We start from the raw sequence: 12,320 nt of genomic DNA on the forward strand, positions 1-12,320 counted from the left end.
AACCAAATAAACATGGACACTTTACAATGTAATTGCATTCTGCTGCTATGTAATACTAACGGAACTCATACTTAGGACATTGAACTACTCACTTTACTGTCACCTGTACATCCTGCATATTTTATTGATACTGGACTCACTTTTATGTGTGTGTGTGTGTGTGTGTTTATTTGACTGTTTTTATATATATCTCTATCTATCTCTATCTATCTATCTATCTATCTATCTATCTATCTATCTATCTATCTATCTATCTATCTATCTATCTATCTATCTATCTATCTATCTATCTATCTATCTATCTATCTATCTATCTATCTATCTATCTATCTATCTATCTATCTATATATATTATTCTATATATTTTTATTAATTAAAATATAATATGAATTTTGCTGCACTGTAAAATGGTATTTTGCAATGACAATAAAGCTTCTATTCTGTTCTATTGTATTCTGTTCTATTCTAACATTTAACTGAATAGTTAGCTTAAAAACATTTTAACAACTTTTGGATTGACGTTTTGACACAAACATTTTATTTTTACTGCAAATTTATATAACAGCAGTCACCTTGAGTCTCCTTATCGGCATCAACTCTGAAAAGAAAAATCACATTGGTCGATCCCTGTTGTGTAGTATTTGCTTTCTAAGGTTTTGTTCTGTCAAACAGTCAGAAAATGTCTAGCAACATTAGGTAGAAGCGAGGAAAGTCTAAATGATTTCATGCTATTAAACAGATCCTCATGTGAGCCCGGTGTATTGAAGATCGTAAAACATGTTGCCACGCTGCACACGGGTATTGCTATTCAACCCCTGAGGGAATTTTCAGTTGTGATTAATATTTTCTCTGGTGTCATTCTACGTCCTCCACCCTCTCTTGCAGCTGTGAGCGGAGCGGAGGACGTGGCGCTCTACGTGGGGATGGTGGCGGTGGCTCTGTGTCTGACTCTGCTCCTCATCGTGGTGGTCCTGGTCTATCGGCGTAAGAAGGAGGGCCTGGATGCCGACGTAGCGGACTCGTCCATCCTCACCACTGGCTTCCAGCCTATGGGCATTAAGCCCAGCAAGCCAGGTGTGTGGGCGCCGCGGCCACGCAGGCCTCCCCCCCACAGCAGTAGGACACTGTTCTTTGTTTTACCCTCCTCTGTGCGTCTGCCCGCCGTGACCGTGCAGCACTCATCTACATGTACCACTGATCCTGTGTTTTGTGGTTGTGGAGGTGGTGTTAATTGTGTTTTCAGTGGTGAAGAAAGATGTTATTTTGTGTGTATGTGTGTGTGTGTGTTTGTTTGCCTGCCTGACACATTATGTATCGCCACCACCTCATTGTCAGGAAATGTACCCACTCTGTTTACTGCCTGTGCAGAGTCTCTGAGGTTTACCAGAGAGTAATAGAAATACAACTGTCTGAGTTGGATGGAGATGTGAACGGGGTTGCAGTGCCTGTGATTCACTGTGAAAAAAAGCCTTTATACATTCTGGGTGCTAAGCTGAATCTGAGTTCTGTTTGGAATTGATTGTGTAGTCGCTAAAGAGACAGGCAGAGATAGAGGACGGGAAGGGAGGGGAGGGGAAGGAAAAATGACTGGCTTTGGGTAGAATTTGTGTTTGTGTATTGTCAGAGTGTGCGTGACTGTGAGTGTTTTTCTGCAGCATGTGTCTTTTCCTGTTTGCCTCAGTTTTTCTGTGTGTTGCGACAGCTTTAGAGAGTGTGAGGTCTGTCTCTGCGATTAACAAAACCACCCCCTCCGTGCCACTCATAGACATTCACACATTTTCTTTTGTCTGTTTTCCTTTTTATTATTTAAACAGAGAATTCGCATTTGCTTACCATCCAGCCTGATCTAACCACGACTACCACCAGCTACCAAGGCACTCTGCGCTCTCGCCACGACGCCACTGGGAAGTTCTCGATGACTAATGGGCCCCTGCTGGACCCCCTCCCCAACGGCTCACACACTCTACACAACGGCAAACTGAACCCAGACCCTGCTGAGTTTGTAAGCAGGCTGTCGACTCAGACCTACTTTAAAACGCTGCCGCGGGATGTGGCCAACACCTCGTATGGGACCTTCAACTTTCTGGGAGGAAGGCTGACAATCCCCAACACAGGTGGGTTATCCTTTCAGGTATTTTTAAAGCCTAACCTGTTTTATTTGGTTCAGTGAGACTGGTGTGATGAACTGTGGTGAAACTAAACCCAAGGTCTTAAGAAAGAAGAGCCTTGTTTATGGTTTAAAAAAATCTATTTCCTGATTTTAAATTGCTTTTTAATTTGAAGATCGTGCAATGATGAATGAAATCCAGATATATATTATTATTTATTTAATACATGCCTTTCCCTGCAGATGTGTAAAGCTAAAGGTTTAACCTCATTAGTCACTTCTGCACTAAAAACGGCACGTTTTAACATTGTTGAATACAAAGTACAGTAACTGCTTTAGGGTAAATTCTTGATGTAAATGTTAATAATACGATAATTGCCAGACTCTGGAGGATGTAACTAGAGCCTCTGGCATCCATTTTGAGCAAAGGTTCCCGATGTTTTTCAGCTGAAGACAAAAATAAATAAATATGATCTTTCCTTGGAACCCAAATTTACAGAAATACACCATGAGTTGTACTAATGACATTTCACCGACTCTTCCAGCATCAAAACATCTGTCTGACAGTCATTAGACCTTTAACTTAGTCAACTTTTTATAGCTTTGAGATCAGTACCATTGTGTTGCAACTTTTGTGTCTTGTTTTTTTTTGTTTTTTTTTTACATCTCTTACCATTCCTCATTTCACATGAATTTTGTGAGGACTTTATGCGGCAACATTGTTCTACTATGTTAATTTGAAAATGAATCCATGTATTGTGTTATGTTGATATATTTTTCTGTGATAATAGGCAATCAAATAAAAACAGCTTCGTGGCCCATTTTAGGATCCCAACACTTATACTGGGAAAGGCAGAATTAGAGGATAAGGGTTGGAGAGATGAGGTTCACCATTTTATTTTACTCCCAAAGGGTTCACACACTTATCATGTCGGTCTGAATGGTGAAAGCTATAGTTAGAGCTCTGGAAATTAAGGAGAATGAGAGCAAACAGTCCAACCTACATGCTGCTTCAGACAAAAGAGTGAGCAGGCCACAATCTAGTAAGGTGTGGCCTGAATCGCCTGATATTTTTCTATAATGCACCAGGACAGGGGGCTCTTTGCACATTTCACCATTTAACATTATTTTTCCTGACAATCTCTTTCATATGCAAGTAAAACTGTTATGATAACAGATATATCCCCTTACCATATTGAAAAAAACTGAATTGTGAATGAAATTGGGACCTTGTAAAGTGGATCTCTATCAAATCAGAAAAACATCGTCAATACCCAGCTTTATTTTATTTATTTTATTTCAGTGTTTATTTGCATTATGTAAGCAGAGAAAACAAGTGCATGATTTGCTCTTAGATGTATGAATTCAGGGGCGAAATCACCATCAGTTGCATTTTATTGTCATCATCTATCTTGACAAAGACCTCTATATCTGAAAATTATGAGCACCTTACAGCCTATATTTGTACAAAGTCCTTTGGTAACCATAGTAACATGTGCATCACCACTTGATTATAGGTGATTTTCTCTTACACTTCAGAAATGGAAAAGGATCATTGTTCTCTCAATAATGTTATATTCTGTAGTGCAGTAGCTGACATGTCTTTCTTGTCCTGTAGATTGCCGATTTGTCACCATTAGAAGTAGAAATAGAACAAATAATGCTTATAAAAGGGTAAAAACTTTAAGCCTGAATCTCATGTGACTATACTTAAAGTTAACTCTACTGTCATAAAATGTCGCAGCACTGTTGTCAGTCACCAGAATTTGATTTCCCAGTGTGGGTCTGTGTTCTGCTGATGATGCAAGATGACAGACTGTCCGATCGATGAGGTACCCATCAGTCCATATGACTTAAGCTTACAGCACTTTTTTCATTTGCAATATTACTCAGTGCGGACATGAAATGGACTTGAACTGAAATTCAACAGTCTATAATTGTTTTCTTCAGTCGGGACAAAATGAACTGAACAGGTGTGAAAACCACCTAAAGGCAGTTTCCATTTCACTGCTTTATAATGGAGTTGTAAAAATCCAAGGATAGGAAAGAAATTAAATAAAAGTCAAATGACACCAAAGTACACCGACAGTAAAAGCTCAGTAGTTTCACACAGGTATTGTTTGAGTAGCTGTGTATTGTGTAGGAACAGATATTTCAGTAATTTTGTGTAGGATGGTGGGTTTTACCATTTAATTGCACACAATCAGTAAAAGTTTTCTCTCAACAGTTTAGCATCTGCTGCTAAATTGAAAATACTGTCAGCGTGAGTCTGCTTTTATTTGTATTCCTTGCATAAATATAAGCAAATTAAAAAGGCCCACAAAAACAGAAACAGAAAGTTTATTATGCTATTTTAGTGCCTCTTAATGGACATTAACAAGGAGAATTTATCAGTAACAGCTGAGTCCCATAAATGTCTGACTGTCTTGTTGAAATTGACCCACACTATTGAGCCTTTAAATCTTGTGCATGTGGGTTTCTTAATAAGATTGCACCACATAAAAGTGGTTCACTGCTTTATTCGGAGCTTGCAAAACCTGTTTACCTGTCTACAGTACCACCTCACTGATGTTGACACAAGAACATGCCTGAAATCGGAGCTTTACATACATAACTAAGACGGATTCAGGTTGACATATACATGGCTCAGCGGTTAATCTACAGAAAGACTAATGTAAAAATTTAACATGGACAGTTTTTCTCTTAGTCACCTAAAAATTAAGTGTTTTGATTAGAATTGCCAAAGTCAGTTGTCAAAGTGAAAGCTATGAAGGCCTGGAATAGAAAAATGTGTGTTAAATACAGCATACTCTGAAAGATTCCTGATATAAAACCCATGGAAAATATTTCCAATTAGGCTGCTCTTTTATGACAGAACTGGTTGAATTTGTAGCTGATGTCCACTAGTGTCATCTGTGTGCTAAACGCATAGAAAGAGGACTGGTCAATTAAAGATTATTCAGATAAAACATATGAAGTCCATCGTTATTACTCATCTATTTTGCTCCCCCACTTCACATTAGCTGAGTGCTGAGCTTATATAATTATAGGAGAAGGCAGAGCTTTACTTGGCGCATTGTAGACTGTCCAGATTAGCCGATGACAGTGCCAGTATGCCAGTATCTTGTGTGAGAAAAGGTCTTTTATTTCCTGTGTTTCGCTTCTCTTCATTCTCTCTCACTCTCTCTCTGTCTCTCGGTTTTCACTGTATCTCTTTCAGTCTCTTGCAGATACGTTATGCATGGATTAACTCAAAACCATGTAGGCTATACCACGCGTTGGCACCCATCTCCTCTTTGGGACACAGGAAAAAACATCAGCACTAGCATGCATCCACTCAGAGGAGAGATACTGTCATTTAGCGTAGTTTCAGAGCAGCCATAAGGATTATAGATTTAGACAAGGCAGTGATTCAGCCATTCAGTCACCTTCGCCTTGTGCAAACAGATGTTTTTTATGGTGAATAGAAGATAAACTGTTAAGATTTCACATAGTCACTGTTTGTACTACCTTTTAAATTGGATTCTAAGGAGATGATTTCAGCACAAGAATCACAACACAAATGCCACAACACTCAGACTACCTCAATAGCTCTCTCTATTCTCTAAGGTGCGTTTCAACACCCTCCTGGGAAAGTGCAATTTTCGTGAAGTAGTCTGTTCCATGGTCTCAATTATCTACTTTGTGGCAGGCAGAGGACATTTAAACTACGATGCAGCGTGTGCTTTTGTCTCAGCTAATTGTTGACCGCAGGGACGTGCACCGCCTCGGTTGCCGGTGCCCAGATTTGCATCTACTGTACCTGACGGAAGCTGCCTCTGACCTTCAGAATACATTTGTTTTTTTGTTTTTGCAGCCATACAGTTTTGTTGAGTGGGCTGGCTTCCTTTTGTGAGATGACAAAAGCGTTGTTCAGTCAGAACAAATGAGCTTGTCCCCCCTCTTTCTCACCCCCCTCTCTGTCTCTCTCCCTCTCCCTTTGTTGTTATTTGCATTAGGAATCAGTCTGCTCATTCCTCCCGAGGCCATCCCCAGAGGGAAGATCTATGAGATTTATCTCACTGTTCAGAGGAAGGAAGATTTAAGGTGGGTCTCTTTAACACTGTCTAACTGGCAGTCTTCCCTGGATGCCACTACCCTGTTTGTTTTGATGCTCTGCTATTCCATTAGGAAAGGCTTAAGAGTCTGTGCCAGCACTGTGGAGCAGAGATGTAAATAAATAACATAGCCGTTTACCAGGATATGCACTGTTTAAGTTAAATGAATTGTTTGCAGGACACTGTTTATCTGCTTTGCTCCATTCAGTCTCTGAAGGCACAGTGATTGTAGCATGCTGTTATAGTGTTATTACTCAGTCATCACAACTTGGTCCAGCCAGTCAACGTGTCCAGCAGGTCCTTTATGGTTCTCTGTTAACAGCTGCTAGATAATTTGCAGAGGTGACAGTATCACATCCTGTGTACAAGAGACCAGTAAATTCTCACTAATAACTGGACAAGTAAAAGCACTTCATCACATCTTGTGCCCTCCCACCTCCTCTCTCTTTCCGTCTCTCTGGTGTAGGTTACCCCTGGCCGGCTGCCAGACTCTACTTAGTCCCGTTGTGAGTTGTGGCCCTCCTGGGGTGGTCCTGAGCCGGCCTGTTATCCTCAGCATGGACCACTGCTCTGACGCATGCCTCGATAACTGGGCCATCCGCCTCAAGAAGCAAAACTACGAGGGCGCTTGGGAGGTGAGACAGCACTATAACTCCGACACAAATCCTCCACAGGAAGACAAAGTTATGAGTTACCAATGAATCTGTAACGTCTTACTAGAATCACTGAGGACTTCTCCCTGGAAAATAACTAACTTGCTCAGCGGCTACTTAAAACGTATGCTTGCAATCGGTCGATGCTGTATAGAGCAGGTCCTTCTATGCCAGCGCTGATCCACTCTATAGGGTTTAAATTATATTGACCATCAGGTGTTTTCTCATTGGGCTGGAACAAAAGCCTGGAAACACCGGCTCTCTCCAGCTCAAGAGTTGCTAGGCAACATGTTTCTGAAAACAGAAATTCTCTAAGCAAATTACCAATCCTCAAAGTAGTCTTCTGAGTGCTTCTTGACCATTTTTGACCGCTGCTTCCAATTACAGAGTTCCCTCCCCATTTTTCTATCCATGAAATTTGAAAGTAACTAGAGCTGCAAGACTCCAAAAGGATAGAGTTGGGAAAAACCTTTGGTGTCTACACATGGACACACATACACACACACATAGACTTGTGCAAACAAATGCGGTTTGAGGCAGTATACCCATCTCAACAATCCAGAGAGATTGGAAAGGGTGCTGGTGGGCTTTGGAGTGTTAGTAGGTCTTCTTTCATGTTCGATATTGTGCATAAATTATTCAGCCTCCCCGTGTGTGGTGGCGGTGGGGTGTCTGTGGGATGGATTGGCCTGTCTGAGGCAGAGGTTAGACCAGCACTTTTAATCATCGGCCGGACCAAATATAGCCCATCGGCCTGACTGCATGGCCACCACCACAGGAAGAAGTGCCAGGTGGGTAAGAAAATGGAAGTGGAAACACGTAAAGAGGGAGTGTGAAAGAGACCAAGGCAAGGTAGACAAGCATGTAACATAGATATAAGGTAATGCTTAGAAAGAGTTGGAGATTGGAAATATGGTTTATGTAAGTGGAGAAAGGGGAGAAAAAGAGAGATGTTGAAAATGAGATGCAGGAGCAGAAGAAAAGAAGGAAATGAATTGCTCGTAGAGTGAGCGCTCAGTGGCGTAATTGAGCCACCTCACTCTCTGCTCCACTATGAAGAAATATTAAGATGATGAAAAAGTGAGACTCCATTGTGGTTGCATTGCAAATGAATTGTGTCAATACTAATTCTATTGACGTAGATAGTGTCTGGTAGAATCGATCCTAGAGGGGCTCACTGGGCATTTGGCAGGCAGAATGCACTCTTCAGCTTGATTGGCTAATGGGAAGAGTCAGTCAACTGGCATGATGGGATTTTAGAGAAAATGTTGTCACCTTGGGGGCAATTTGTCCCCATCAAATTAGCCTGGAGAGCAGTGGAATTATCCCATAAAACTATCCTGTATGCTGATGGGGTGGGGTGGGGTGTTTTTTGCAATTTTGTCATCTTTATCAGCTACAATTGTGATTCAGTTTTTCAGCTCTGTAATAAAACAAGAAAAAGCAAGAAAAATGCAACATATTGTTTTTTGACACCCCAAACCTTTTATTTCAATGACATTTCAGTGTATCAATTCTCATGCTTTTGACATTTTTTAAAAAACACTCCACCACAAGGCAACAGGGTTAAAGTGATGAGTTATTTTCACCTTTGTTAACAAATCTCAAACGCTGGAGGAAATTCCGGAAATCCCAATAATCCAATATTTACTGCACCTCCACATTTTTTTTTCCATTCTCTAGAACCATCTATTGTTGCCAGGAATCCATTCGAGTCTCCTTTCATGTCAATTGAGCACCTCGTTCATGCATTATTAACTAAATTGATGGTGTTCTGTAGGATATATGTCTTTGTATGAGGGAATGTGGGTCTTTTTTTGTCAGTATGTAGTAAGCTTTCTGCCTTGAAAAGGGAAATTTGAGGCAGGAACAAAGCAGTCCTATTTTCCCTTCATCTAAACTGCTGTCCTTATGTAGCATTACCTTAAAGAACTGTATCTGTGATGCTGCACCGCAGGAATGACAAAGTACTGTCTTAACAACCTTTAACAAACACACATCAACACATTAACAAATTACCCTTCCCTTCTACATAAATTGGGTGCTTGACCTACTATCCTCACCTCCTCCAGGACGTCCTGTTGATGGGAGAGGAGCTGGTGTCGGAGCCCTATTACTGCCAGCTCGAGGCTGAGACATGCCGGCTGTTCTCGGAGCACCTGGGCACCTTCGCCCTGGTGGGAGAGTCCCTGCACATGGGCGCTGCCAAGCGCCTGAGGCTGGTGCTCTTTTCCGACGCCTATTGCTCCACGCTGGAGTACAACATCAGGGTGTACTGCATGGATGACACACAGGATGTCTTTAAGGTAAATCGTGACAAATGTCGCGCTGCCTGTTATTCTGTTTGGCTGGCAGTTTCTCAGTCTGACATTGCATGGATGGAGCAGTTTTGCATCGGCTGAGTGATAGGTGGACTATTATGTGTAATAGCATTGTCTGTCACATTTGAAGGTTAGCAGAAATCTGTACAGACATGTAGGAGTCAGACATAGCTATGGTAAATTGAACAATATTGCAGGGCTGATTACACCATGTGCAGTTCAACGGTGTGCGATTTGCACTGATGTCCCCCTTAGATCTACTGAAACAATGGGTATGTCCAGGTTGATCATGGTACTGTATTACTGTGTGTATTCTGTGAGCATGCTCGCAGAGACGTTACATTCCTTTCATGCTGTCGGTGGTTCTGCTTGGCTGCTGTGGGCCAAGAAGTTTCCCATCACTTTGTTCAACACCATATTTCGCATCTCTTTTTTTGTGCTCCACATGGACAGAGTATAATCAAGCACTAATGCCTGCCTCCCTCCCCTGAGGACTGCCTCTGAGTAGCCTGTTAAGATTTCATTTGCATGGTTAATTAGTAGATTAAAAGGAGAGCCCGTCCCAATCTTTTCCCAGCAACCCCCATGCTCTCTCGCTCTCTCTCTTTCTCTCTCTCCCTCCCTCTCTCTCTCTCTCTCTTTCTCTCTCCTCTCCATCTGACACCACCCACAGCTACAAGTGCCACTTCCCACTCGAGTCCACTTTTGTTGCCTATAATGGCCGACCCTCTTGTACAGAGGCTCACCACAGACACAATCTATGGAGGGCTGCGGGACATAAACAATAGGAGGCGGTGGGGGCTCAGGCTGAAATTAGCACTCTCACATTCAGGGGGCTGAAGATGAGATGAGAACTGTGCATAAACTCTAACAGAGGGTGAGGAATTGGTGAAACCTCTTTTAGTTGACTTTGGTCTTTCCCACTGGTTCCCACTGCTGTCTTTCTTAAAGCAGGAATTCTCATGTAAATTACTGGCTGACATTGAGCTGAGTTCCTTTTCCAGAAATAAATGCAAAAGGCATCATAAATAAGTTAAGTGTTTAGAGCGGATGTGTGTGATTACCCTTTTGTTTGTTTGGTATCAAAGCAGTCGTAATGATGGATTCTGTTTTACATGTTGAGATCACTGGTTGACCGGGTGATGTTTTGCTGCAGTGTGCCTGATGAAATGACCTTGTGTGTCCTGTGGTGAATGCAGAAAGGCTGCTGGCGCACAAAAACCTGCTTTCTCTCTCTTGTTCTGCTATTCTCCTGTACTCTTAGCCAGGAAAAGGACATCTGAGCTTGTTGACTCCAGCACTTGTGCTGCCATAGTCTGCCGCTCCCTTGACGCCCTTGAGTGCATTAGCTCCCCCTCTCTCTCACAACCTGGTCCTGTGGTAAGCCACGGTATCTCCAGGGCTTTGTAGTTTTTAGTGAGTGATTTAAAACATAGCCCACACTGTTTAGTAATCTCAACTTCACACTGCTCTTGGTGCTATTATGGAGGGAGCAGTTCATTTAGCAAGTACATTAACCACTTTGAGTGGAGATTAAACTTCCCTGGAGAGGTTCAGCCTAATCACTAATCACTATCTTTAAAATGCACCATTTATGATTAGACTTTCACTATGGCCAACATTAGAGTTAATTGTAGTGTGGAACAGTGGTGGAGCAGCAGTAGGTGGTACAATGAAATGGCACAGCAGCATTTTTCAGTATGAATGTTCTGATGTATAGAGCATGTTCAGCACATGTGAATTTTATAACACCATTTTCAGCCTGCTAAGACAAGAAGTTGACTTTTAATGCATTAAATAGGTTGTACTTTTGATGTGAGATGAAAAACTATCTTTGCCTTCAGTTTTAGCTGTGCAGTGGCAGGAGGAAACGCAGAACAGAGAGGAATGCTGAGGTTTTCACTCTAGTCCCATCACTGGCTGTCACTCTGCTCTGACAAGCCCTGATCAGCAAGAATAACACATACACAAACCCACAAACACGTCCATGCATACTGTACTTATGTATGCTGAACCATGCAATCTCTTATCTCCCAATTACAGCAGATTAGAACCAATGTTATTGTCTTTGATCCTAAGTGTGCGGGGGCTCTGGGGAAACAGTGACATTTCTGTCTGATGCGTGCCGTATGTTAGCAGGGCTCTGCCGGGACCAATTAAGTTAATATTTAATGTGTGTCCCGCTCTTGATGGGCCCAGCCAAGGCTGGCACAGCAGCAGAGGAGACATTATCTACGTTTGGTAGCGCCCTCACTGTGCACTCTGTTATTCCCAGCAAGACTAGTGTGAGAGTAACACTGATGTTCTGCCATCCCACAACTGACTGCTACACCTGCAGTGCAGTAAGTCTCTGCTTTGGTACCTAGAAAGACCCTAAACCAACATATAATTAAACTGGAAGGCTGCCGACAAAGGTCTTTTTTCCCTTTTTTTCCGTTTCTAGAAAGGAATATAGTGGGCCTACCTTTTTATATTTAATGTATTTAGCTGTGATGTGTTAGCTGTCAGCTTTTGGCATGTAGCTTAAAATGTGTCCTATCTTTTCTAGTTCCAGTGAACAGAATTCCTATTTGAGCAGAGCGGGACAATAACAAAATACCTGAGTGTTTATTGATAAGTAAATGTCCTTCCTGTACTCCCACATGTCTGTGTTTTGCTAAGGCGGTGTTTTCAGTCAAAAATGTTAAAAAAGAACTTGGAATGATTTATAAACCACCCACTTTCTGTCAGATTTACTTATTTATTTTTTTTACAGAGGTTGAACTCAGATTTTCTGTACTGAGCAGCAGACTTCTTTTTAGAGCGATCGCAAACGCTAGTGCAGTGACTTTTCTTATGAATATCTGACCATGTTTTTTTTTTTTTTGTCATGAATGTAGTGAGTTTAAAGTGACATTTAATAGCTATAAAACTCAGCCTAAACTCAGTTAGAGTTCATTCCCTTTGTGCTCCAGTAGTATATTTCAGACAACACAATTTATGCTTACATCAATATTAATGTAATGAGGCCAATATATTTAGCTTTTGTGTCTTGATTGTAAAAATGTATGTTCTGCTGTTAAGTGGCTTTTTAATTCGTGGTTTTAACTGGTGAAACTCTAGCTCCTGATTTCTTTCTTTAGACATCAGATTCCTGTTTTAA

At 41.5% G+C, this 12,320-nt stretch overlaps 1 protein-coding gene across 3 annotated transcripts in view; it reads left to right on the top strand.

Moving 5' to 3' along the window:
- The window catches only part of unc5a (unc-5 netrin receptor A), a 155,387-nt gene that overhangs the window by 127,974 nt on the left and 15,093 nt on the right, over positions 1–12,320 (top strand). For 2 of the 3 annotated variants that reach the window (XM_030145813.1, XM_030145814.1), the window contains 5 exons: positions 886–1,074; positions 1,815–2,114; positions 6,106–6,193; positions 6,671–6,839; positions 8,930–9,163. In XM_030145813.1, the coding sequence (XP_030001673.1) occupies positions 886–1,074; positions 1,815–2,114; positions 6,106–6,193; positions 6,671–6,839; positions 8,930–9,163 (980 nt within the window). Of the gene's footprint in view, positions 1–885; positions 1,117–1,814; positions 2,115–6,105; positions 6,194–6,670; positions 6,840–8,929; positions 9,164–12,320 lie in introns of all 3 variants that reach the window. The other variant, XM_030145812.1, reaches the window with a different exon arrangement.

Source organism: Sphaeramia orbicularis, chromosome 10 (assembly GCF_902148855.1).
Source record: "Sphaeramia orbicularis chromosome 10, fSphaOr1.1, whole genome shotgun sequence".
In the NCBI taxonomy this organism is placed as follows: Eukaryota; Metazoa; Chordata; class Actinopteri; order Kurtiformes; family Apogonidae; genus Sphaeramia; species Sphaeramia orbicularis.